General features: G+C 36.9%; 1 protein-coding gene across 4 annotated transcripts; it reads left to right on the top strand.

Annotated features, from left to right (window-relative positions):
- Positions 1-62: 62 nt before the first annotated feature.
- Positions 63-27,296, top strand: ERLEC1 (endoplasmic reticulum lectin 1). 4 transcript variants are annotated; one of them, XM_003125147.5, is made up of 14 exons: positions 63-389; positions 7,424-7,528; positions 9,014-9,094; positions 9,827-9,904; positions 10,046-10,109; positions 11,599-11,633; positions 13,575-13,798; positions 13,892-14,021; positions 18,064-18,225; positions 19,200-19,259; positions 20,142-20,266; positions 23,008-23,085; positions 23,424-23,499; positions 26,388-27,296. In XM_003125147.5, the coding sequence occupies exons 1-14, from the start codon at positions 228-230 to the stop codon at positions 26,457-26,459; spliced, it is 1,452 nt and encodes a 483-aa protein (XP_003125195.1). In that variant the 5' UTR covers positions 63-227; the 3' UTR covers positions 26,460-27,296. The 4 variants fall into 4 exon arrangements, with proteins under 4 accessions (XP_003125195.1, XP_003125196.1, XP_084875423.1 ...); XM_003125148.5 differs by lacking the exon at positions 18,064-18,225; XM_085019297.1 differs by lacking the exons at positions 23,008-23,085; positions 23,424-23,499.
- Positions 27,297-27,550: the final 254 nt, after the last annotated feature.

Raw genomic sequence — 27,550 nt, 5'->3', positions numbered from 1 at the left:
AGCGACCCCGGATGTTGATGTGCCGCCCGCCCCGGAAACGGTGGCGGGAAGCCCAAGGGGGCGGGGGCGGTGTTGTAGGGCTCTCCGGAAGGAGACGTGGCGGCGGTTGGGCCCAGGGCTCCCTGGCCGCTTGGTAGTCCCGCCGCCTCCTTCTCCTCCTCCCCCTCCTCTCGTCCTCTGTGGGCCGAGGAGGTTGTGGCGGCGGCTGGAAAACTCGGCGGCGGAGGATGGAGGAAGGAGGCGGCGGCTCTCGGAGTCTGGTCCCAGGCGGACAGGTGTTACTTGTCCTCTGCGGTCTCCTAGAGGCGTCCGGCGGCGGCCGAGCGCTGCCCCAGCTCAGCGATGACATCCCTTTCCGAGTCAACTGGCCCGGCACCGAGTTCTCTCTGGTCAGTGCCCTCGCGAACCCGGTAGCCATCTCTCTTCCTCCTAGCGCTCAAGGGCTCGGCCCCTTCCTTCGGTATTCTTTGCTTTTTACCCGTAGAACCTTCTCTCTAGGCGCACACTTCCTTCCCCAATACAAAGCTTCACTGACCCCGCTTTCATTCATTCATACAGCAAATGTTTATCCACTACGTTGTCTGGGATGTGCCCTCCATGCTCCGCATTCGGGACAGGCTCTCTCCCTTTAAAAATCTGTCTCACTTGACCTTACCAACACTCCCACCCTGTGGAAGAAGCTGTCCCAGAACATCGTCGGGCGCACACATCTATCTTTTTGTAAAGTCATCTGCAGCTCTTCCTCCACCAGAAGCCTTCTCTCCTTCCAGGAGTATTACACACCACTCTTCCCACACAACCAGTTCTACTGTGAATAAGAGTTCTCTTCCTCATATTCGCTCTTTCTCTCATATATACACACAATACATATACGTATAAGGCCCTCTTTTCCCTTCCCAAGTTGTTTCTGAGAGTGCTATTTGGCCTGTGAGAAGTTAATGACGCTGTATGCAGAATATCCTTTACAGTTTTCATGTATTTACTATAGCTATTATTTAAGACTCCAGAACGTGAAATTTTATAATTGGATTTCCTACGTTGAAGAACATATGTATTACCTCAAAGTAATGAAAATTTGCACTTCTCCCTTTGGAAAGTAGACTGCTGAAGAGTCTTTCTATCCACTGTAGGCCAATAAAAATTGTGCTCTTGTGATACTTACCGTATGGGTAATTGATACATTTATTTCCAATAGAAGACCAGGAAAATGCAAAATATCTTTTTTTTTTTTTTTAATACTTATTCCACTACCTGCAGTCCTTCTACTTGGAAAACTATTTTAGTGTGTTATTCTGCTACTCTTTCACTGAAACGTGAATAAGTGAAACTGTGATGTCAGTACAGAATTTACCAGGGTAAGGGATGTCATCATTACCACAATAGATTTCTATTTGCAAATGTTAATTTTTGCTAATATTTGTGGTTTGTTTTGCCACCTCTCAGTTTTCACTTCTTCATTTCTGGTAGTCAGTGGTTCTCAAGTTTATCTAAGTAAGTATTTCTCTAAGAAACCTGATATATCTTTTTATTAATACTAGGAAATATTGATATATTAAAATACTCATATAAAAGTTTACTGTAAGTTAGCTATAACTTTAGGAGGCTTGGAATGATAATGCTTTAGTCCAACCTCCGTTATTATTTCCACAGGGCATATTTAGCATGACCTTGGCAAATGTTTAAAGAATGTGGTCATTTAAATTTTTTACTCTTGCACCTGTGGCAAAAGGCATGCTGATATGTGGTTCTGAAGATTTACTGATCTATAGCAGATGACGGAAACCAGCCTTTTTATAAGTTACTACCAAGTTGTTCAATTTTTTTTTTCCTTTTTTTTTTTAGCACTGGTGTTTGCTGGCTAAGAAGTTATGGGAAAAGATCTCAGACTTAATGTACATTGTACTAACCTTTCATATATCTAACAATCTTATTTCTAAATTTTGTTTTTAATTTTCTTTGGCAGTGAACTATAATAATCTAAAACGGGCACGTTTGAAGTTCCCTCATAATGCAGCATGTTAAGGATCTGGCATTGTCATTTCTGTGGCTCAGGTTACAGCTGTGGCACAGGTTCGATCCCTAGCCTAGGAACTTCCACATACCGTAGATGCAGCTGGAAGGGAAGGAGGGAGGGAAGGAAGGAAGAAAATGGTCACATTTGAAAATATGAGAAGAAAATTTTTTCTTTTTTTTAAGTTTGGATTATTTTCAGAAAAATCTGGAGGCATTTTCCTATAAGTTGGCAAAAGTTTGTGTCCTTCACACAGAAATAAGCCCCAAGAGTAATTATCTTTTGATTCTTTAAAATATTTTTATAATCTTAAGGTTTCCATTCCCTACTTTATACAATTGAAACTATAGTCCTCCCATCTGGCACTGTCATTTCGTTTTATAATAAGGCCATTTGGATGGACATTTGTATGTAGCTAAGCAGCTGTATGAACTAGGATAAAGGTATTTTTCTATCACCTGAAATTGGAAGAGACTGGATTAGAAGATCTGAATTTGTTTGCTTTAGGGCCACACCCACAGCATATGGAGGGTCCCAGCCTAGAAGTCTAATCAGATCTGTAGCTTCTAGCATGCACCACAGCCATAGCAAAATCAGATGCAAGCTGAGTCTGCAACCTACACCACAGCTCATGGCAAGGCTGGATCCTTAACTCACTGAGCCAGGCTTGGGATAGAACCTGTGTCCACATGGATGTTAGTCAGATTCATTTCCACTGAGTCTTGGCGGGAACTCCTGACATTTTTTTATCTTTAAACTTTTCTGTGCTTTAAATCATATTTCTATTCGGATTGGTCAAAATAATAAGTAATCTTTATAATTTGCTTTCAAATTTATTTAGAAAAACTAATATATTAAGCACCAAAAATATTTACATTTATAAATGTCTGCAATAATTAATGGTTATGATATTGTTTACTGGTTTTTAGCAGTTTAGTTTTGTGTATTTTCTTTCCAAAATACTATCTCTGTGTCATTGTAGTGTTCAATTATTCATTACTTTATAAAGTTTGTGAAATTTCATTTGTTTGTTTTTTTAGGGCTGCACCTGCAGCATATGGAGGTTCCTGGGCTAGGGGTTGAATTGGAGCCACAATTGCTGGCCTATGCCACAGCCACAGAAACGCCAGATCCAAGCCTCTTCTGCAACCTACACCACAGCTCATGGCAACATGGGATCCTTAACCCACTGATCCACAACCTCATGGATACTGGTCGGGTTTGTTACTGCTGAGCCACAGCCAGGAACTCCATAGAGTTCGTGAATTTCACCAAAGGAAAACCAAAAAATAAGTCTTAATTTTTTTTCTACTCCTTCTTTAATATAGAAGTGTATTCCTCCTCAAAAACTGTCCCTAGAGTCCCCGTCATGGTACAGTGGAAATGAATCCAATTAGTAACCATGAGGCTGCGGGTTTGATCCCTGGCCTTGCTCAGTGGGTTAAGGATCTGGCGTCGCTGTGAGCTGTGGTATAGGTTGCAGATTTGGCTCGGATCCTATGTTGTAGCCATGGTGTAGGCTGGCAGCTGTAGCTCAGATTGGACTCCTAGCCTGGGAACCTCCATATGCCATGGTGTGGCCCTAAAAAGCAAAATAAATTAATTAATTAAAAAAAAAAACCAACTGTCCCTAAACACTGCACTTAGGGAAAAGGGTGACCAACTCCATGGTTCAAAGTATGTTATATATGTTAACAAGTTATGCCTTGAGTTTGTTTTACAGCCTCTCACAGGATAGTTTCTCTCTCATCCTCTATCTTAATTCCTCCAGACTAGTGTTAGATATTAGGAATTTCTGCCCTGCCAAGATACTTTTTAAGTTCGTTGACCTTACAGACCACCCCCTCTTTTCTGAATTTCATTATATTAAAATTTGATTTTTACTAAATCACTAATACTGCCTTTTACTTGGAAATAGTTGAAGGTGTTAAGTTATATAAAACAAGATTTTTGAATTACATTTTTTTAAAAAAGGAGTTCCATTGTGGCTCGATGGGTTAGGAACAGAAATAGTTTCCATGGAGTTGTGGGTTCTTCCCCTGGTCTTGCTCAATGGGTTATGGATCCGGTATTGCTGTGGCTATGGTGTAGGCTGACTGCTGCAGCTCCAATTCTACCCCTAGCCTGGGAACTTCCATATGACACAGGCGCTGCCCTAAAAATAAAAAAAATAAAATAAAAATTTAGCACTATCTGTGATTTCTGTATATTCACAATTTATTATATATTTTTGAAAGTAAGAACCTGTTTTACAAAAGCAAAAGGAAGCATTTTAGTAGTACATCAAAAAAATTTAACTTAGAAAATCATGAAAATTTCTTTTTTTATTATGAAAAAATAGGGTAAAGTCTGTTAAAATTTTAACTTTGTGATCCTAGTAAGTCACTCATTATATCAGCACAGATGGAGGAATTGCTGCTTGGTCTGTTTTATTGAAGAGGAATGTAGTCCTTCCTAAACTAATGAAAAACAAATCTTAGTGGCAACAAAGAATCTTCAAATAAGAATACTCACAGCTTGGAGTTTCCTTGTGGCACACTAGGTTAATGATCCATCGTTGTCACTGCAGTGGCTCAGGTCAGTGGGTTCAGTGCCTGGCCTGGGAACTTCCACATGCCATGGATGTGGCCAAAAAAAATTGTTTAATTAAATAATTAATAAAATAATAGGGATGGCGTCTATTTCTGTTACCTTTTACCTAGACCTTAAAAACAACAGGCAGAGGAATAAATTTCATCACAGACATAAAACCCAAAATGAGCTTTAATTACAAAGAAAGAATTGTCTTTGTTTGCTGTGATTCCTGACAAGCAGTTTCTTTTTCCATTGTTAGCACTGTGGTGAACATTTTAGTAAATGAGTCAATATTGCTGTACAGTCTAACTCTGAACATTAGATTGCAGGTATTTCACAAGTAGAGATGAATACGTGTAAGTCATATGCTACTGTCCACCTTCACTCCAGTATAGGAATGATTTGACAAGACTTCAGGCCCTCCATTGATAAATGAATGTGAGTCATGCTTTACACAGCTCACTGTCATATATTCTGAATGTATCTAAAAAAAAGACCCAGAAGACATAATAAATGTTATGTAGCATAGCTGTTTTGTTCACTCAACTGAATAAATGTTCCTAAGGACCCCTTTATCATAAATTTGGCTTTGCAACTCTTTCAGATCTCTTTTTAATTCCTCTTTTCACTTATAGTGATTTTTTTTTATTAATTTTTATGAATTTATTTATTTATTTATTTTTGACCACAACCCCAGCATGCAGAAATTCTCAGGCCAGAGCCGCGGCAGTGACAAGTGAGCCATCAGGGAACTTCGTAATGATTTTTTAAACAAGGATCCTTGGCCGTAGTCCTGGAGTCTATATAGTGATTAAGAAAACTTTGACAAAAGCTGATTCAAATATGTTAAAATAGTTAAGAGCACACAGAATATGGAACCATTCTGCTAGGGTTCTTCTCTGGGCTGTGTTACTTACTAGCTCTGTTACCTTGGACAAATTATTTAAGCTTTGGGCTTCAGTTTCCTTTCCAGTGAGATGGATGCATTGCTTCTGTTGAGCAACAGTGAGATAATAAAGGTAAAGGACTTAGTATAGTACTGTCCTATAGCTAATAAAACTAGTATTTACTGTTGTTTTTTATTTTGTTTTGTTTTATTGTCTTGGGAAAACATTGACCTAATTTGTATTTGTGTTTAAGATAACAGAAGTTTTGGAGTTCCCATCGTGGCTCAGTGGTTAACGAACCCGACTAGTATCTATGAGGATGGGGGTTCTATCCCTGGCCTTGCACAGTGGGTTAAGGATCTGCCGTAGCAATGAGCTGTGGTATAGGTTGCAGCTGCAGCTTGGATCCCACGTGTTGTGGTTGTGGTGTAGGCCGGCAGCTACAGCTCCAATTCAAACCCTGGCCTAAGAACCTCCGTATGCCTCAGGTGCAGCCCTAAAGAGACAAAAAAAAAAAAAAAAAAAAAAAAAAAAAAGGACAACAAAAGTTTCAAGTAGTACTGGTTTTATTAAAGTTAAGAGTTTTGGAGTTCACTTCGTGGCTCAGTGGTTAATGAATCCGACTAGGAACCATGAAGTTGCGGATTCTATCCCTGGCCTTGCTCAGTGGGTTAAGGGTCTGGTTTTATTGGCGTGAGCTGTGGTGTAGGTCACAGACGAGGAGCGGCAGCTACAGCTCCAATTCTACCCCTAGCCTGGGAACCTCCATATGCCGCAGGAACACCCCTAGAAAAGGCAAAAAGACCCAAAAAAAAAAAAGAGAGAGTTGTTTTTGTTTTAAAAAAAAAAAAAAACAGGAGTTGTTTTTGTTAATTTGAGAAAAGTACAGAGGTACGTAATAAGGGTGGTTCTTTCCTTGCCAGAGATAGCCAAATAGTGTAGTGGTTTTACAGGACTGTAACAAGAGATAAGAGAAAATTGAATTATCACAGAACACTTCTCATAGACTGAAAACCTCTGCCTTAGTAGTTAGTGACATTTGCTATCGTGAAGCAGAGATTTCTTCTTAGTTAAATAATATTAGTTATATTAATTGAAATGTTGATTTGATTTATATTGGTTTATGTTTGATTTGTGAATTTGATTGGTTATATAGTATAGAAATCTTTAAGGATAGTTTTACTGATACACACTGTGAGTTGGCAAACTACATCTTTGGGCTGGCCCACCCCAAACTTTATTTTTGTAAATAAGGTGATTTTTTTTTTTTTTTTCAGAATGCAGCCTTGCTTATTCATTTACGTATTGCCTATGCTCTTATTTACTATGCCAATAGTTGAGTAGTTGTAATAGAGACCAGATGGCCCAATCAGGCCTGAAATATTTACTCTCTGGCCCTTTACAGAAAAAAAATTGCTGACCCATTATACCTACTAAAAAAGTTAAGTCAGCACAGAGGATCCAAAGTGATTTTTCTAAGTAATTTATCCATATGTTCTCCAAATATGAAAAATACTACACGACATTGTGTTTGGGTGTCCCATCCAGCAGAACTGAGAGTGTGTTTGTAAGCTGCTGTATAGACTCTCATATATGGGTGGTAATTGTTTGTTGGAGTAAAAAGTATTCAGTGATGATGTATCCATGAATAGTCATTGCCTCATAATGCTTTTTAACCTATAACTTCAGCCTGTTGCATTACTGCTTTTTTCTTTATACTCCAAACTTACTATTTTTGTTCATTTTTTTCCTGTTATATCGTAACGCCAGGATAATGTTTATCAGCTTCATTTTGTCATTTAAAAGTATATAGAATCTTTTCTCTGCCTTTGGAAGTATATTTAAAAGTCCTCTGTTGAAATGATGCATTAGTTTGACCTACAACTATAAATTATTCGATGTAGTTGTTTTAATCAAAGAAAGTAATGTACATTTTTTGTTCTGTTTCTAGCCTACAACTGGAGTTTTATATAAAGAAGATAATTATGTCATCATGACAACTACACATAAAGAAAAATATAAATGCATTCTTCCCCTTGTGACAAGTGGGGATGAGGTAAGTTTTTATAAATATATTGATAATCCCTGTCACCAAAGGTATTTATTTAAAACATTGCAGCTGCATACTTTAAAGTAAAATTGAGTGACAGGTTTCTCAATAGTACTGTCTTGCCATAAAAATAATAATCATTTGGAGTTCCTTCATGGCTCAGTGGGTTGAGGATCTGGTGTTGTCACTGCTATGGTTCTGGTTACAGCTGTGGCTCAGGGTCAGTCCTTGGTCAGGGAACTTCTGCATGCCATGGGTGTGGCCAAAAATAAATAGTAATTACTTTCATAATTCCTGAATTCTTTGATTTAACAGTTCAATTGGTAAAAATTAGCAACCAGTTATTAATGTTTTAGATGAAACTCTAATGCCACACGCACTTTCTTTTATAGAATTGTGGGTTTGAAAAAAAATAAAAATTTTGAATATATGTGACATTTTTTATAAGGAATTGCTAATAAATCTATAGGTACCTTGTGCTCTCTCACTGCCTTAGCTCATGCCCTTTTCTTTCTTCTAAAATACCCTAACTGCCTCTTATCCATCCTTCAAGGCAATGACTTCTTTCAAGATGAAACAGGAGAGGCAGCATGGTAAAATGGAAAGGACACCAGCCTAGGAGCCAGGAGGCTGAGGTATAGGCTATAGTTAGCTGTGGAACCCTGAACAAATTTGAAACTCAGTTCCTCTACTGAATGCATTTATTGAGCAGATTACATAATATTTTTACAATCTGTAAAATGGAAATATTAAGCTCAGTGAGTGTTTTCTTAAGTTTTATTCAGATTTAAAATTTGTGAAAGACTGGAGCTCCCACTGTGGCACAGCAGGATTGGAGGCATCTCTGGAGCACTGGGATGCAGGTTCAGTCCCTGGCTCAACACAATGGGTTAATGATCCAGCATTGCTACAGTTGCAGCACAGGTTGCAGCTGCTGCTCAGATCTCATCCCTGGCCTGGGAACTCTATATGATGCAAAAAAGAAAAAAAATAAATAAAATCTGTGAAAGACAGCTATCTATTTCATTTTGTTTTAAACCTCCTCAGGACAAAGTACACACAGATGCAATCACCTATGTAAATATATGCCATTCAAGTCTGAAATGTAAAAATACATAGAAAACTGAGAAGTACCTTAAAACTTTCCAGTGTATTTTATAAGATTCAGCTCTTCTGATGCTTTCATGGCTAAAATTTGTTTAGATGCAAGGATTTAAAAATTTCAAAGTAGACTTATAAGAATTGTTCAGGAAACTGATACTCCAAAACCTTTTTCTAAGAGAATAAAGAAAGGAAGATTATTCTGTGGCTCTGTATTTTATACTTCAGTTCTTTTGAAAGAAGTGGCATACCATAGGATCTTATTAAAGATTCTGACTTTTTTCCCCTTTTGTTTCCAAGCATTTGTGATTTGACAAATGAGTTAATACCTGAACAGCAGAGTTGGGTGAAGTTCTAGAATAATTTTATTAAACTCTAGTTCTTTCATAGGAAGAAGAAAAGGATTATAAAGGCCCTAATCCAAGAGAACTGTTGGAGCCACTATTTAAACAAAGCAGTTGTTCCTACAGAGTATGTATTTTATGTTTACTTAATACCTAGAAAATAAATTTCCATCAGGCAGTAGACCCTTGAAAATAATTGCTTCTTTTTATTCTGTGTATCACATTTTAAGTTAGTTATAAATCTAAAATGTTGCTTAATAATTTTTTTCTTAATAGTATTTTGTTCATTTAAATTCCTTTATAATATGTGTAGCAAACACCCTACAGTATCAATTATCAAAATAATATCACTAACCAAACTGCTTTGAATATTTTTCAGAGCAAAAGAAAGTCTCCTTATATATACTTTTAATAAAAAATGCTGTGTGATTTTTTTAGGCTGTGTAGAAAATGACCCCATGGCCATGTGTTTATTACACACCCCAGGTGTATTTTAGACCTATTTTCCTTCACAGAATTTTCACATTTAGCTAATTAATGAAAACAATGAATAGGCTTCAGAAATTTCTTATGTTCTGAGGCATGATAATAACTTACATTTAATGAAAGTTTAAATCTTCAGAGAAATCTACTTAGTTGCTTAAAATATTAAAAAGTAATTCAATTGATGGAGGTCTCTGGTGGCGCAGTGGGTTAAGGACTCAGCATTGTCACTGCAGTGGCTTGGGTCACTGCTGTGGCACGAGTTCAATCCCTGGCCCAGGAGCTTCCATATGCTGCGTGTGTGGCAAAAAAAAAAAAAGGCGATTCAGTTGAGTCATGTGGCTTTTGTATATTTAAGTGCATCCATCTCTCTTAGATTGAGTCTTATTGGACTTATGAAGTATGTCATGGAAAACACATTCGGCAGTACCATGAAGAGAAAGAAAGTGGTCAGGTATTTTTTTTTCTTCAAAATATGAAATAGGGAACATTATAAAATGAGAAGTTTAATTATGGGATTGATGGTTTTAAGTTATATTCTTAAAAATGTATTTGCAGAATACTTACTATATTTTTATTTTGTTTTTAAATATAGAAAGTAAATATTCATGAGTACTACCTTGGAAATATGATGGCTAAGAACCTTCTATCTGAAAAAGGTTTGTTTTTACAGTATGATTTAATACTAATGCTGGAATTTGGTTTAAAGTATATGTTCAAACTGAAATTTAAAAGATCTTATTGAAAACTGTATGAATTTTAAAACCCTAAAATAAATTTCTGAACAGACCCTTAGAAAACTTTTCCAAAGAAATCTTTTTATCATTTCCTGTTTCAACAAACATTATGCTTTTTTTCTACCTATTAATGAAATTTGTAAATCTGGTGAGATATATGTGCCATTGATGCCATTGTTGTATTTATATAGTATTAGTTCTTTGCTTGGTTTAGGCAAAGGTTTTACATATTGAAATAAACGTGTATTGTTTCCCTCAAATTGTGAAATATTTTTATTAATCTATTAATCTACATAATATTTTTTTCCTTTTCTTTTTTTTTTTTGCTTTTTAGGGCAGCACCCATGGCATATGGAAGTTCCCAGACTACGGATCAAATCGGAGCTATAGCTGTTGGGCTATGCCACAGCAACTTGGGATCCAAGTCATGTCTCTGATCTACACCACAGCTCATGGCAGCACTGGATCTTTTAACCCACTGAGCAGGGCCAGGGATCAAACCCGCATCCTCATGGATACTAGTTGGGTTCGTTACCATGAGTCACAATGGAAACTCTCATTAATCTATAGCATTCAAATTGTTTAACTCATTTAAGATTAAACCTTTCACTAAGATAAAAAACACTTCAGAAGAAAACTATTGTGGCCAGTTTTTATGCCTCAAATAAAGTACATAGGTAAAGATGTAATAATTAAATATGGCTCTCCTTTCAGAGTTCCCATTGTGGCTCAGCAGGTTAAGAACCTGACATATCTCCATGAGGATGTGGGTTTGATCCCTGGCCTCACTCAGTGGATAAGGGTCCAGCATTGCTGCAAGTTGCAGCATAAGTTGCATATGTCCTTCAGATCCAATGTGGCTGCAGCTCTGATTCTACCCCTGGCCCAGGAACTTAACATATGTCACAGGTGTAGCCTTTAATTAATTAATTAATTAATTAAGACTCTTCTTCCAAAAGAGTCTTAATCATTTCAAGGAAACTAGCCAAAAGTAGTAAGATAAAAATTATGTATATATTTTGTGTTTTCTTTAGAAAGAAGTTTAAGATTACAGAGTTGATTTGGAGTTCCTGTTGTGACTTAGTGGTAACGAATCTGACTAGTATCCATGAGGATGCGGGTTCAATCCCTGGCCTCAGTGGGTTAAGAGTCTGGCGTTGCTGTGAGCTATGGTGTAGGTCACAGACAGGGCTGGATCCCACGTTGCAGTGGCAGAGGCCAGCAGCAGCAGATCCAATTCAACCCCTAGCCTGCGAACCTCCATATGCCACAGGTGTGGCTCCAAAAAGCAAAAAAAAGAAAGAAAGAAAGGGAGAAAAAATTACAAAGTTGATTGAAAACTTAGCATTTATATCTTATATTTATCACTAGTCATTATGTATACTTACTTTACTCTTATATTAATCCACAGAACAAGAAGCAGAAGAAAAGGAAAAATCAAAAGAGGCAAGTGAAAAATACTGATTTTTTATTCTTAACATCTGTTGTTAAACCGAAGTTTATGCAGCTTAGTTGATGGAATATAGCCATGGGTTCTTTAACTATCAAATACCTCACAGGATTTGGTCAGAGAAAATTCACAGTTTTTCTGAGAAAAGCTGTGCTATAAAAGAGTGTCTGGGGAAGTTTCTGTAATAGCGTTATATCCCTTCTCTGCAGAGCAGTGGTTCCTTCAATCTCTTTAACATTGGAAACAATTATAATTGGAGTTTTTGCAGCATTTTCTGTTGTTTAGACCCTATCTCCTGTGGGTAAAACATAAACTTTTATATGTAAGTAAAAGCTTAGAGACTGCAAGCATCTTAAAAGCAGGGACTGTCTTTTATCTCTTTACTCCACAGTGCAAAGCAGAACGTCAGACAGTTGTAGGTCCCTCATAAATATTTATTGAATGTGATGCACAATTAATGACTGAAAAATAGGAAAGGAATGATTCCTTAGGGTGATTAATTACAGTTTTTAAATCCCCTGTTGTTCAAGGAATGGTTTCTGAATCCCATGAGTTTCCATAAAGCTAAATAACATATTGGTAGAAGATATTTCTGTAAATGGTTTCATATCATAATGATACTTTTATTAGATGTAAGGTACAGTCGCAAAAGACCTTAAAAATTACTTAAAAGGCATGCCTGTAACTTAAAAGGGTGGCTTTGGGGGAATTGATAAGCTATACATAGACACACATAGCATTGCTATTTTAAAAGATTTTAATTTTACAGACTACCTTTGAGATAAAATATTTATCTCAAAATATTTTTGGCTCTGGATGATAGCAAGATGGAATTCAAAGTGTGAAATGATAATGGAAGAGGAAGAAAAGGGTAAGGGAAGAAAACTAACATTTATTGAGCCCCAATTTATAAGCAGGATACTGTGCCAGGCATGTAACAAAGAGTAATGCTTAATTCTCCCCACAACCTTTGAGTATGTATTGCTGTCACACTTTTACAAATGACAAACACTAAAATTTGGTCAAAGTCATAAAGTTAATGAATTCAAAGCTTGAATTTGAACCCATGATTTTCTAATTCTAAACACTAGCACGAAAATAGCATACAAGAAATCTCAAAATATTTTCCCTGGAAACATTTATTTATTGCCTCTTTCAGATATGCCGCTGACAGGGTACCAAAGTGATACAAGATGAGCTCCCTGCCTCCAAAGAGCTTGCTTGGAGATATTAATAACTTTTTAAAGCTTTTTCATTCAGTTTTCCTTATGTTTATGTAGATAAAAGTACAGGAGCTAAGTCCTTAATAATCCTTGTCTTATGGGATGATCTCCTTTATTCCCCCATTCTGTGAAAATTTCTTCATTTACCTTTTGCTGGCTTTGAATACTTTTATATAGGAGTTTATATGCTGATAAGTATGTCTGTTAATAACAGGGAAGAAGAATTAAGCAGATTGATGAACGAGTACAGTATTTAGAGTTCTGTTTTAGAAGATAGTGTAACCCTACTTTTTGATAAATCCAACTTGATACTTTTAGAATCTAAATTCCAACACAGCCATTCACTGAGTAAAGAAAACTCTGACCAGTTTAGTATAGTTAAGTTTCTGTATTTTCTTGGTCTCTTTCTTTAGAACTATTGAAAATAATTCATATTAATCATGTTATTATAGTCTTTTATATAAATGGACGTCTTAATTTTAGCACCAAATAAAAATTTCCTTTTACAGCTGTATTAAGTTAGCTCCGAAAATATGTATTTGCCCAAATCAGAAGATGAATCAAAAGAATATTGGAGGGAAAGATTATGGAAAATATAGAAATGTTACATTTATAAATAAAATGTAGTTTTCTTCCTTTCAGAATAAATGCTTCTCCCATCCTCACTCAGCCTCTATTTCTAATGAAAAGTCTGTCTTATACTCTTTTTTTAAGATTCCCACTAAAAATATCGAAGGTCAGATGACACCCTACTATCCAGTGGGAATGGGAAATGGTACACCTTGTAGTTTGAAACAGAACCGGCCCAGATCAAGTACTGTGATGTACATATGTCATCCTGAATCTAAGCATGAAATTCTTTCAGTAGCTGAAGTTACAACTTGTGAATATGAAGTTGTCATTTTGACACCACTCTTGTGCAATCATCCTAAATATAGGTAGGATGTGGATTTAATATTTTAAACATGAAATGCACACGTACTTTTAAGGTGTCGTATGCTTAGCTTTAATGCTTTGTTTTTCCTGAACAGATTCAGAGCATCTCCTGTGAATGACATATTTTGCCAGTCACTACCAGGATCACCATTTAAACCCCTCACCCTGAGACAGTTGGAGCAGCAGGAAGAAATACTAAGGGTGCCTTTTAAGAGAAATAAAGAGGTATGAGATTATCTAATTATCTATTTGTCAGTGCTTCCTTTTCCAAATTTCAGACCATATATCAATATTTTAATGATTTCTGTGTTATAGTAGTAGTAATAATTTATTTTCCTGACTCAAAATTGCCAATTTCAGGTTTTTTAAATTTTTTCCTTATCTCAGAAACTATTTTAGCATTCTCTTTCACTCATGATTTCATAATATTTTAAAGTTTGCCATCCTACTCATTTTAGTTAATTTTCGGCTAATTAACTGGACTTCCCAGCTAAGCCTCTTAAAAAAATAGACTGCAATCCATCTCCTAATGCTTTATTTCTTCTTCCTCGCATTGCCATTTATTACCAAACCATCATTCTATCACTCTTCTGAAACTGTTCTTATTAAGAATAAGTCAACAGCAATCTTGTGGTTCTAAATTTGCTGAACATATATACATCTTGATCTTACCTGAACATTTGAAGCTTGAATTTTTCTCCTTTCTTTACTTCAGGTCATATCTCTAGTTAGACCTCTGGTTCTCTTCTCCTGTGTACTAGTTCTTTCTCTAATACCTGCCCCTTGAAATGTTGATGTTCCCCTGCTTCCATCCATAGCTGCCATCTCTATTGTACATAGTCTCCTATGTGAACTTATCCATGGCCATTCTTTGAATTTCTGCTTTTATGCCCATGAGTTACAAGGTTACAACTTCCAACACTGACCTTTCTCTTGAACTCAAAATACAATTATGGTAATTAACATGTGTTAAGTTTTTCAGCTATCATCTAATCCTCACAACAATCTATGAGATATACTATTATTATCCTCCTTAACAGGGTAGGGAACTGAGGAGGGGGAAGTGACAAATGATGGGTTAGAGATTAGAATCAAAGCACTCTCTTTTTTTTTTGGACTGTGCCCACAGCATGTGGAAGTTTCCAGGCCAGGGATCAGACCTTTGCTACAGCAATGACAATACCAGATCCTTAACCACTAGGCCACCAGGGAACTTCCTGCTTCTCTCTTTTGAGGTGCTGTCTTGCCCTTTCATCTACATCTTGGACATACAAACATTTTCAGTCATCTCAAACTTTATGTTTTGCTCTTTCACACTGACCCTTTTCTTCTCTCCCCCATTGTTTTTAAAGCAGTGTGCTCTACTCAGTTGTCCAAATTAGAAACATAAGTCATTTTTCTTACCATAAGTCATTTTTCTTACCAATCTCTTAATTCATCTCTAACTCCAATCATTTACTTAATGCTATCAGTGTTAGCCTCTGCTTTTCAAATCTGTCCTGTCATTAGTTGGGAGGACCCCATCATTTCCTAAGGCCAGAAACTAATCTCACACATCCTCTTTTAATCCTTCCAACACAGCTGATAAAATGTTCTTTCTGAAATGAACATTTGATTACTTACCTAATCTTTTCGTAGTTAACATGAGCTATACCTCAGGATAAAATCACCCTTCGCACTGTGATCTTATCAACGGAGAATTCAAGACCACTTATCATCTGGCTTCAGCCTCATCTCTTGTCACCATTCCCTTTATCCCAGTTATTTTGAACAACTTAAACATTTGCTCTGAGTACCACGTTCTTTCCAACTCCTTGCCTTTGGGTATACCGTTGTCCCTCTTCTGCATCCCCCCCTTCACCTGATGAACTAATGGAAGTTCATCAAGTGGGGGACTGAAGATGTGCTTCCAGTGTCACTTCCTTTGCAAGTGAGCCACGACTTCTAGTGGATTACCTCAAGAAGAAATAAATGTTTCCTCTTCTGTGGTCTTGTATTTTATTCAGTCCTCTATCGTAACCAGGATTTAGATGGCTAAAACTGGTTGTTTTTCCTGTGGTTCTTACATTAAAATGAAAGGAAAATAAACTATGCTTTCACTACTTAGGGTTTCAAGCTCCTTCCATGATACCTGGTATGCCATTGGTACTTAAAAGTGGGTTAATTGGAGTTCCCGTCGTGGCGCAGTGGTTAAGGAATCCGACTAGGAACCATGAGGTTGCGGGTTCAATCCCTGCCCTTGCTCAGTGGGTTAAGGATCCAGTGTTGCCGTGAGCTGTGGTGTAGGTCGCAGATGCGTCTCGGATCCCGCGTTGCCATGGCTCTGGCGTAAGGCCGGTGGCTACAGCTCCGATTTGACCCCTAGCCTGGGAACCTCCATATGCTACAGGAGCGGCCCAAGAAAAGGCAAAAGGACAAAAAAAAAAAAAAAAAAAAAAAAAAGTGGGTTAATTAATTAACATTTAACTACAAGGCATTTTCTTTTGAATACTTACTGCAAAAGTATTGCCAGATTCTTTGTAGATGTTGTGAACCCTGCCATTCTGATAGGAGGAAAAAATTACCTTAACATTAATCTTCATTTGATTTGAAGTGCTGTATTAAAAGATTGGAGATGGAATTCTGCTCTCCTTCTTGATAGTGACTTAGGAACTTACAAGCACTTAAAAGTCAGCTTCACAAATCCAACTTTAATTATTTATTCTTTAAGGAAGAAGTGCCAATTTATTTTTCTTTAAAGTGTTTAATCTACAAGTTAAGAAAAATTATTTTTAAAAAGCTACAGATGATAATGCTTTCAAAATACCTAGGATCTTTAGAGTACATGTTGTATATGAAAATCTTAGGTAATTCTCTAGGCAGAGTAATCATCTTTATTTCAGAATGATTAGTTTAGAAATTTAGTTTATGTATATAACTTTTCTTTAAAAAATTAATATCTGGCATATGGTTTGCCTGGTTTTTTTTTTTTTTTTTTTTTTGGTCCAGACAGATTTCCTCTCTGCTCGTTGTCAATACCCAGTTAACTACCAGATTCTAACTCATTAAACTCTTTAACTGTCTTCTTTCCCACCCCATGTCTATCACTTCCTTACATTAGATAGAATCTCTTCATCTCTGGCCTGGGTTACTGCAGCTCCTAACTTGACTCTCCAGCTCCAGATTTGTTGTTGGTATTCCTTCTTCTTGCCACTGCCAAAGTAATTACTTAAAAATTTTATCATACCATATCTTTGCCTGCAACCTAAAAGATAATGTCCAAATTTTTTAGCATCACATAGTTTTCCACCAGGTAGTGCCTGCTTTTCTCTTTAGTTTTAAATATCATGCCATACCACACATTTTTGCTCTTACCTCATTCTTGCACACACACAAAACACATACACTCACATAAACATAAATTTATGTAAATCACAAATTATTAATGTTTCATGAATTAAGGATTTTCTCTTTGTGAAGTCTTCATGTTTTAATTCTTCATCAAAGTCTCTTTCAATCACCTCTGCCCCTGTGATTCTGCTAATCCCTATACGCTTATGAGTTGCTGTCTTCTTTTATTAAATTTCATTTTCCTCCAGGACAACAACCAGATCCTGCTACATTTGAATAATTATAACTAATATTCATATTTGCTCCTACTCATCTCCTCTTTAGTCTGTATGTTATCCTTTCTTGACCCATAATAATCACATTTTCCAAAATGAAATGTAGAAACACAAAATCTAACAAATAACAAAGTACTTAATAAAAATAATGGGCAGTTCCCATCTTGGTTGAGTGGTTAACAAACCAGACTAGTATCCATGAGGGCGCAGGTTCAGTGCCTGGCCTCGCTCAGTGGGTTAAGGATCCAGTGTTGCCATGAACTGCGGTGTTGATCACAAACACAGCTCGGATCCCGCATGGCTGTGGCTGTGGTGTAGGCCAGCAGCTACAGCTCTGATTTGACCCCTGGCCTGGGAACCTCCATGTGCCTGTGAGTGTGGCCCTAAAAAGACAAAAGACCAAAAAGAAAAAAGAATAATGAGACAAAATTCATGAAATGGAAATTATCCCTCTATGTTAGGAATGGTCACCATACCCTAACTGGTAGATGGAACTAACATTTGTTACTTTATACTATTAAGTGTTGCAAAATTCATTTTAAAAATGTGTCGATGATTTTATTTTCCAAATTTTTTAAAGTTTAAAAATAATAATTTTAAGTCATGCTGAAAAAATTATGAATGGCAAAGAAGCCTTTAAACATATTTATGTTTACTATTAGGAAGATTTACAATCAACTAAGGAAGAGAGATTTCCAGCAATCCACAAACCCATTGCTGTTGGTTCTCAGCCAGTGCTCACTGTTGGAACAACGCACATATCCAAACTGACAGATGACCAACTCATAAAAGAGTTCCTTAGTGGTTCCTACTGCTTTCACGGGGTGAGTCATGAACCTTCAGTTTAAATATTTGTCTTACAGCTTTCCCTTGTATGTTACTTAGTCAAGGGGCATTAGCAAAAGAATGTTGTCTATAGAGATATGGCAGGATTCTGGAAGCTCCCCCAATGGACATTTTCTCTCTGCATCTCACTATAATCTAATGCGTAACCATTACGTTCTCTCTACTCTCAAGCTAAAACTTGACCTTTACTTAACAAAAATATGTATATATAACTAAGTCATGTGTTATTTTGCCTAATTGCTGGAATGGGCATCAGGGATTGTAAAGCCTATGTTTTGGCTATGTAACAGTCATATTTAAAACTTGAGCTAGGGAGTTCCCTGGTGGCCTAGTGATTAGGACTTGGCACTTGCAACACTGTGACCATGGTTCAGTCCCTGGTCTGGGAACTGAGATCCCATATCAAGCAACTGCATACTGCTACCAGAAAAAAAAAAAAAAGTCACTTGGGCTGGTATCTACAAAAGTAAAATTTTGCCCCTAACAGCACCAGTGGGAAGTACATTTACAAGTGAAAATTTTATTTTATTTTACCAAGGCAAAACAGCAATTTTCCTCTGTATGTCTATTTTTTAAAGTTTAAAGCTTATTTTCTTTCATTTTTATTTTCATGGCCACACCTGTAGCAAATGGAAGTTCCTGAGTTAGGGATTGAATCTGAGCCACAGCTGCAGCAACACCAGATCCTTTAACCCACTGTTCCCAGCCAGGGATCAAATCCACACCTCCACATCGACCCAGTCTGCTACAGTCAGATTGTTAACCCACTGTATCACAGTGGGAATTCTTTATGAGTAATTTTTAATTTTGATTTTCAGCCATATTCCTAGTACAGTTTTTTTTTAATTATGTATATGTCCATCTCTATCATATGGCAGCATTAAAACAGACCCCAGTATTAAAACATGCCCCATTCTCTGTACTGTAACTTGACCTCTTTTCTTTCCTGTAGGGTGTCGGTTGGTGGAAATACGAATTCTGCTATGGCAAACATGTACATCAATACCATGAGGTATCAGACAGCATTTATATCATTCTACCACTAGATGGAATAAAGTTTCAAAATCTTTTCTAGGAAAAAAAGGGGGGTAGGCATTGGTGTTACTTTTAATTATGAGATGATTTTAATATGGGAATATTCTCTAAATTCTGGAAAATGGAAAACTTGGAGTTAAGACTAAGCCATTCATTTTAAGGTAACATTATTTATTAACTACTCACATTTTTGTATTACTATGAGCCTGGAGAAATAATAAGCTACTGTGACTAATCTTTTTAATTTGACGAGGAAATTGGTCATTGTTATGATTCACCTATAAATTAAGAAAGTAAATGGTAAGATAGTATGTTATCACTAGAGTTAGTAAAATAGGATAAATACAACAAGTTTCTCAGCTAAAAGAAGGTACCATATATAAGTCCAAAATAAGTTTAAAGGTAACATGCAATGGCTTTTTATTTTTCCTTTTACTTATAATTTCATAAATCTATATTTTCCCACACTTGAGCCTTAGTCTGCTTAAATTTTGATGTTCAAGATCCATTAGTTTTATTTAGTTGTACTCTTTGGTAAGGTAAACTACTAGACATTGAAGACAAACATTAATAAATATTGACCTGGCTGTTTTAAAAGGCTCTTTTTAGTCTCCCAAATAAATAACTGGTAATTAAAGAATATTGTATTTTCATTCTTGAGATGTTTTGAGCTCAAAAGAGGAACAAGGAGTAAAGAATCAAGAGCTCAAATTTCTTCTCATCAATTTTGACTGACATTATTATATCTAAACACAGTGTGCAGATGAAGACAAGGACTACAGCTGATAGGCCACTGGCATAAGTTTCTCCTTGATAATGTCAAGCATGCATTGTCACAAATATTTTTTTCATGTTTTAGGACAAGGATAGCGGGAAAACCTCTGTGGTTGTGGGGACATGGAACCAAGAAGAACATATTGAATGGGCTAAAAAGAACACTGCTAGAGCCTATCACCTTCAGGATGACGGTACCCAGACAGTCAGGTAAATACTGACTTTATTTGCCTTTGCATCTCATTAGTAGAATATTTAAAACTCAGAATATTGAAAGACATAAATTTAAAGTAAAATCTCTGGTCAATTTGTTTGTTTTCAGGGACATTTTTTAGGTTAGTTTTCTTTTTGTGGGGAAACAACATAGTGTAATAGTTAAGAGCATAGTTTCTTTTTTTTTTTTTTTTGTCTTTTTGCTATTTCTTGGGCCGCTCCCGCGGCATATGGAGGTTCCCAGGCTAGGGGTCGAATCGGAGCTGTAGCCACCAGCCTACGCCAGAGCCACAGCTACGCGGGATCCGAGCCGCGTCTGCAGCCTACACCACAGCTCACGGCAACGCTGGATCATTAACCCACTGAGCAGGGGCAGGGACCGAACCCGCAACCTCGTGGTTCCTAGTCGGATTCGCTAACCACTGCGCCACGACGGGAACAACAGAGAGCATAGTTTCTTAAGTCAGATACCCTGGATTCAAATACAGCACTTGACTTACTACCTTGAGCAAATTCCATAATCTTCATAAGTCTCACTTTTCTTGTCTGGTAGTATCTGCCTCAGAGAATTGTAATATTTAAAGTGTGGTGCCTGGCAATAGCATGCAGTAAACTTTAGCTTCAGTCTTTAACAGAGTAGTGTATGATCTGGAAAGTAACTGGGTATTAGGTCTAAGGCTGTTAGACATCATTTCCCCTTTCATGTGTAATCCTTTCCTCTTCAAATTACTTAATTCTATTTAAATATGCTCCAGCATTTCCCTTTGTTACTTAACTTTTATGAGTTAATGGTTGAAAATGGTTAAACAATGGCTTTTTGAAGAACTGCCTCACACTTCTTTCAAGCTTTAAGATATATCTTGTTACAACAGAACTAAATTAACCTCTTTCCCAAGAATAACTAAGCTTTAGCTTCTCTTAAACCCCATTACCCAGTGAATTTTTTTGTTTTCTTTTTAGGGCTGCACCAGTGGCATATGGAGGTTCCCAGGCTAGGGGTCCAATCGGAGCTGTAGCTGCCTGCCTATGCCACAGCCACAGCAATGCCAGATCCGAGCAGCGCCTGCAACCTACACCACAGCTCACGGCAACGCCTGATCCTTAACCTACTGAGCAAGGACAGGGATCGAACCTGCGTTTTTATGGATGCTAGTCAGATTCGTTAACTGCTGAGCCATGATGGGAACTCCCACCCAGTAAATTTTAAAGTATACATTCTTTTTCCTGCTCAGATGTTAATTCTGTCCTAGCACAGATGGTATTGAGAGACTGTGTTTTCCAAATGTGCTGACTTTGTGGACTGGCCAAAATCAAATTAGCAAAATTAGGAGTTTCCGTTTTGGCTCTGCAGGTTAAGAACCCAACTAGTATCTATGACCATTTGGGTTCGATCCCTGGCCTCACTCTGTGAGTTAAGGTTCCAGCATTGCCCCAAACTGAGGCATAGGTCGCAGATGGCAGCTTGGATCTGGCATTGCTGTGGCTGTGGTATAGGCTAGCAGCTGCAGCTCTGATTTGACCCCTATTCTGGGAACGTACATATGCCATAGGTGTGGCCCTAAAAAGAAAAAAAAAATAGTCAAATTAAGGGATAGGCATTTAAGTATTAATATACTAAACAGATGGGTTTTTCTTATGTTTGTATGTTTCAAGTGAAACTAGCTCATGGTACCATGTGCAACAAATACTGAAGCACAGGAGTGTGAGGCTATCAAAATTAAAACTTTTCTTTGGTTCCTGCTCATTTGTAATTTATAGCTTAGCCTAAGCTTTACCTTTGTACAACTGCATTACAGTGTTTTAATGGGTGAAGCTGGATGGAGAATGGAAAGAAGGGAAGACTTTTACAAAGTGAACAATATACAGGGATGAGGAAATGGTTAACTTTAAAACTTTTTAAAAAGCAATTTAACCAAAAATATTTGTATACAAATAAATGATATGCAAGTTGAAGATCATTCTTATTAATTAAACCACTATGAAGTATCTCAGCTCTGTATTCTCTTTTTTTTTTTTTTTTTTGGTCTTTTGTCTTTTTAGGGTTGCACCTTCGGCATACGGAGGTTCCCAGGCTGGGGGGTCCAATCAGAGCTGTAGCCGCCAGCCTACACCAGAGCCACAGCAATGCCAGATCCAAGCTGCATGTGCAACCTACGCCACAGTTCATGGCAATGCCAGATCCTTAACCCACTGAGCAAGGCCAGGGATTGAACCTTGCAACCTCATGGTTCCTAGTCGGATTCATTTCCTCGGCACCATGACGGAAACTCCCTGTATTCTTTTTATAGAAGCTGACTTTCTCTGTGTCATAACTTTAAAAATACTTTTTTTTTTTTTTGTCTTTTTAGGGCTGCACCTGTGGCATATGGAGGTTCCCAGGCCAGGGTTCTAATCAGAGCTACAGCTGCTGGCCTACACCACAGCCACAGCAATGCCAGATCTGAGCTGCATCTTCAACCTACACCACAGCTCACGGCAACACCAGATCCTTAACTCACTGAGCGAGGCCATGGACTGAACCCTCAACTTCTTGGTTCCTAGTCGGATTTGTTTCCACTGTGCCATGATGGCAACTCCTAAAGATACGTATTTTTAAGGAGTATTTTATAGTCAGATTTTTTTTTTTTTTTAACTAATTCAAAGTGGTACTTCTAACCATCTTCTCACCCTACCCATTACAATTACTCTGAATTAGTGAAGTTTTAGTTTGATAAATCTTGTATGTTTTTCTGATTCAGGATGGTGTCACATTTTTACGGGAATGGAGATATTTGTGATATAACTGACAAACCAAGACAGGTGACTGTAAAACTAAAGTAAGTTAGACCATCAAATCCTGCTTTATGCTTTTCTCTAGTCTGCTTTCTATGGGCAAAAATTTATATAAATATAAATTATAGTTATGAATAATTATATTTATTGATAGTAGTTTATGAATTTGTCCAAAATTGTTTTATCATAAAGTAATAAAATTATAATTTAATGTAATTTTATTTATTCATAAGTTATTTATAATAGTTATTATCATTCTGTTATTTCTATTGTTTATTAAACTATACAGAACAACTTACAAGGAATTTTTATCATTGAGAGGAATATAGTTTAAAATAATTTTGCGTGGTTTGGGCAGTGCCTCAAGTACTCTCTCTTTTAGGTGTAAAGAATCAGATTCTCCACATGCTGTTACTGTATATATGCTAGAGCCTCACTCCTGTCAGTATATCCTTGGGGTAAGTGAAAAACTAATACTCAGGAATTCATTTTGGGGCCCTATTTTAATTTTTAGCATTAATTCTTGTAAGGACCTTCAGTAGTCTCCAAAGTTTAATATAACCTTCATACTGCCTCAGTAAAAGTTGACATCTTTTTTAAATTGATGTGTAAAAAGAAAATGCAGAGTTCTTAAGTATTGAGTCTGAATTTTTAACTGTCACTCAAAAGAAGGCATCTATTACTGCAGAAAATTTTCTTATACCCTTTCCTATCAGAACCTCAACTTCCAAAGAAACCCCCTTCTGATTTCTGATACCATATATCAGTTTTACCTCTTTTTTAACTCCGTATGGATGAGATCACATAGTATGTAATTTTTTATGCCTGGTCTCTTTGACTCAGCATGTTTTTCAGGCTCAGCCTTGTCATGATTTTATTCCTACCAGCAAGCTATGAGAGTCCAGTTGCTCCACATGTTTATTAACATTTCTTGTTGTCAGTCTTTTTTATTTTAGCCATTTTAGTGATTTTAATTTGCATTTACCATAAGAAAAATGGTGTTGAACACCTTTTCATGTGATTATTCATTTATGTACCTTCATTATGAAGTGTCTAACCAAATCTTTTCAAAGAATTATTCTGACACATCAAAACAGTAAGAAAGACTACTCAGGACTGTTGCCACAGGTGTCAGGACCATCACAATACAGGAGAGAGATTTAGCTCATCTCTAAATATAGCAAAACAGCTGGGGATAGATAGCCAACAAGCAGAATGGCAGGAGTGGGGAAGTAGTCATTGAATGGAAAATTACTAAAAGGAGACATCAAGGGTAGGAGATTTTGCTGAACAGATTTAACAGGAAGATCAGATATCAAAGGTCTCAGAGGAGGAATTTGATGACCCATGAGGGGTGATGAGTTATTGAGAGTGAGGGATTCTCTCTCAACTGGCTTATCAGAATTCTTGCTACAACTGGACTTGGCAGGCCCAAGAACAAAAAGAAGCCTAGTTTAAAAGAGGGCTCACGAGGAGCCTTAACTATGGTTTGGTCAAGGACAGAGTTTTTCTTAGTCTTTTACCCATTTTTGTGTTGTCTTATTATTATTTATTTCTAGGAGTTCAGATATATTCTGGATATGAGTTGTTTGTATTTTTGTTGCACATTTTCCACCCAATCTGTAGCTTGACTGTTCATTTTCTTAATGTCTTTTTGATGAGCCAAAGTTTATCTGATGAAGGAGTTCCTGTTGTGGCTCAGCGGAAACGAATCTGACTAGGAACCATGAGGTTTCGAGTTCGATCCCTGGCCTCACTCAGTGGGTTAGGGATCTGGCATTGCCGTGAGCTGTGGTGTAGGTCACAGACACGGCTCAGATCTGGCGTTGCTATAACTCTGGCGTGGGCCGGCAGCTAAGTAGCTCTGATTAGACCCCTAGCCTGGGAACCTCCATATGCTGTGGGTACGGCCCTAAGAAGACAAAAGACCAAAAAAAAAGTATTTGATGAAGTTTATTTTCTCAATATTTTTTCCATTTTATTACTACTTTTTTGTTGTTGTTGTTTTGAGAAATTTTGCCACTTCAAAGTCAGGAAGATATTATCTTCTATTTCCTTCTAGAAACTGTGTGAGTCTACTTTCAGTTATGTAACACCTGAGGGTGGTTTTCTTTGTATTTATTCTGCTAGAGTTCACTGAGTTTTCTTGGATTTGTGGTTTGATATAATTCATCAATTTGGGGGAAATTTTGGCTATCACCTTTTAAAAGATTTCTTCTGCCCAATTTTTGTTCTGTTTCTGGGACTCCCAATTAAACATGTTAGTTTGAAGTCATCCCTTAATATCAGATATCCTTTGTTTTATTCTCACCTTTTTCTTCTTTGTTTCAGTTTGGGTTATGTCATTTCTATTGAATTGTCTTCAAGTTCATTGATTGTTTCCTTGGCTGTGTCCTGTCCACTTATTTCCATTTAATTTTTTGTTTTGTTTAGTTTTTTGGTTTGTTTGTTTTTTTTTTTTTTTTTTGCCACATACATTGTAGATGGTAGTTCCCGGGCTAGGGATCAAATCTGAGTTACAGCTACAGCAATGTCTGACCCTTAACCCACTGTGCCAGATCAGGAACTCCCATTTGGTTCTTTTCAATTTTCTCTACCAAACTTCTCCTTCTGGTCACACATGTTGTCTACCTCTTCCACTCTCTCCTCCATCATGTTTACTATAATTATCTTAAATGTGGAGTTCCATCGTTGCTCAGTGGTTAATGAATCTGACTAACATCCATGAGGACGCAGGTTTGATCCCTGGCCTTGCTCAATGGGTTAAGGGTCTGGTGTTGCCTTGAGCTGTGGTGTAGGTCACAGACGAGGCTCGGATCCTGCATTGCTGTGGTTGTGGCGTAGGCCATAGGCTGGCAGCTACAGCTCCAATTGGACCCCTAGCCTGGGATGCTCCATATGCCAAGAGTGCGGCCCTAAAAAGCGAAAAAAAAAAAAGAAAAAGAAAAAATTTATCTTAAATCTGACCATTTCAGAGCTTGGCCCATCTTTGGATTTATAGTTTTCTTTGGCTTTTTCTTGAGTTGTGTAACCAATTGTTTTGCCATGATATGCTACTTTTTGTTAATAAAGACCTAGCTGTGTATTTATCTCTTATGCTTGTCCCTTCTTTTCCATCTCATCTTTTTTACTTAAAGTATCTTCACTACTTATCTAGTATTTTATATGGAGGACTAAAAATTGTTTTTTTAAAAAGCTCAATTTGTAGAAGTGGCATTGACAGCTTATCTAAAACAAAGACTTGTATATATTTGACAAATTTATATGCATGTATTTTCAGAATAATATTGAATAAAGACATTATTCAGCTTAGCAACTTTTTAATGGTTTTATTGTTGTTCTTTAGGTTGAATCTCCAGTGATCTGTAAAATCTTAGATACAGCAGATGAAAATGGACTTCTTTCTCTCCCCAACTAAAGGATAATAAAGTTCAGGGGGAAAAAAGATCATTGGAAGTCATGATTTCTGTCTGACCATGTGTCTCATTATAGAGCTTTCACCTGTTGGACCTCATCTAAAGGATCATATAAAAGGACTCTCAACCACTTTGTGAATATATATATGTGTACATAAGAGGTTATTGATAAACTTTTAAGGCAGACATTTTTCTCACCGTTTTCAGTTTTGTTGTGTCTTATAAACTGATTGTGTGGGGGTTTTTTGCTTGGATAATGTGATTCCAAAATAAGTATTGTCCAGGCAATTTAGAATCTATCCTAATGAAATGTCTTAATCGTTGTACCTATTGAAAGTTTTTTTAAATAATAGATTTATTATGTAAATTATAGTATATATAACTAGTTAATGAAGTAAGGATAATGAAAAAAGAAAATGATAGAAAGTTGTTTAAATGAGAGACCGTGTTAAATATGTAAATTCTAATGTCTGAAATCCTTTCAACAGATTTTTATTTAGCAACTGCTCTCTGCCAGGTGGCAAACTAGAAACCAAGCCCATGCTAAAGCCTCACATACAAGTTTTCTTCTGCTAATCTCAAGAAACTCTTAATTGCAAAATGTTGCTTCTCTCTCAGAACTTTTATCTTTTCTTTCTTCTTGATTTGAGTGTGTCCCCCAAAATATGTACCTGGTGTAGACTGACATTGATTCTTCTCTTTTGACTTAATGATTGGCACTAACAAAACACACTGTGCTGGCTATCCTTTGTACTCTCCTACTGTATACCACAGATTTTATTACTGGACAGTTTCACAACACAGTATTTATTTTAATGTGAATAAAATGTCCACAAGCAGTGTTGTCATGTCATTTGCAGATTATTCAGTTTTCTTTATTTTCTCCATTACCCTATTGCAACAACAGCATCCTGTTGTATTTTGTATGTACATATCTTAATGAGAACAGAAAAGTAGACATAAGATACTTTACTTTTCCGCCTTTTCAGTAGTTCTGGTCAAAGATATTTTAGTTTGAGAAAACTGACTATTAGAAGGCTATTATAGATTTTAGTAGGAAGAGGCACAGGTAGAAATAGCATTCACTTTGAAT

Source organism: Sus scrofa, chromosome 3 (assembly GCF_054392235.1).
Source record: "Sus scrofa isolate SSC_HxYL_T2T_F1_AM1 chromosome 3, Sscrofa_HxYL_maternal_Yorkshire_Landrace_v2.0, whole genome shotgun sequence".
Lineage (NCBI taxonomy): Eukaryota > Metazoa > Chordata > Mammalia > Artiodactyla > Suidae > Sus > Sus scrofa.
Note: the sequence above shows the minus strand (reverse complement) of the source record. Positions and strands in the feature narration are given on the sequence as shown.

Bases quoted from the DNA above. Each gene is read 5' to 3' on its own strand.
- ERLEC1 (XM_003125147.5), top strand. From the start codon at position 228: ATGGAGGAAGGAGGCGGCGGCTCTCGGAGTCTGGTCCCAGGCGGACAG. The intron at 7,529-9,013 runs GTAAGTTTTTAT...GTTCTTTCATAG, and splicing joins TTGTGACAAGTGGGGATGAG to GAAGAAGAAAAGGATTATAA. The intron at 20,267-23,007 runs GTAAATACTGAC...TTTCTGATTCAG, and splicing joins GACGGTACCCAGACAGTCAG to GATGGTGTCACATTTTTACG.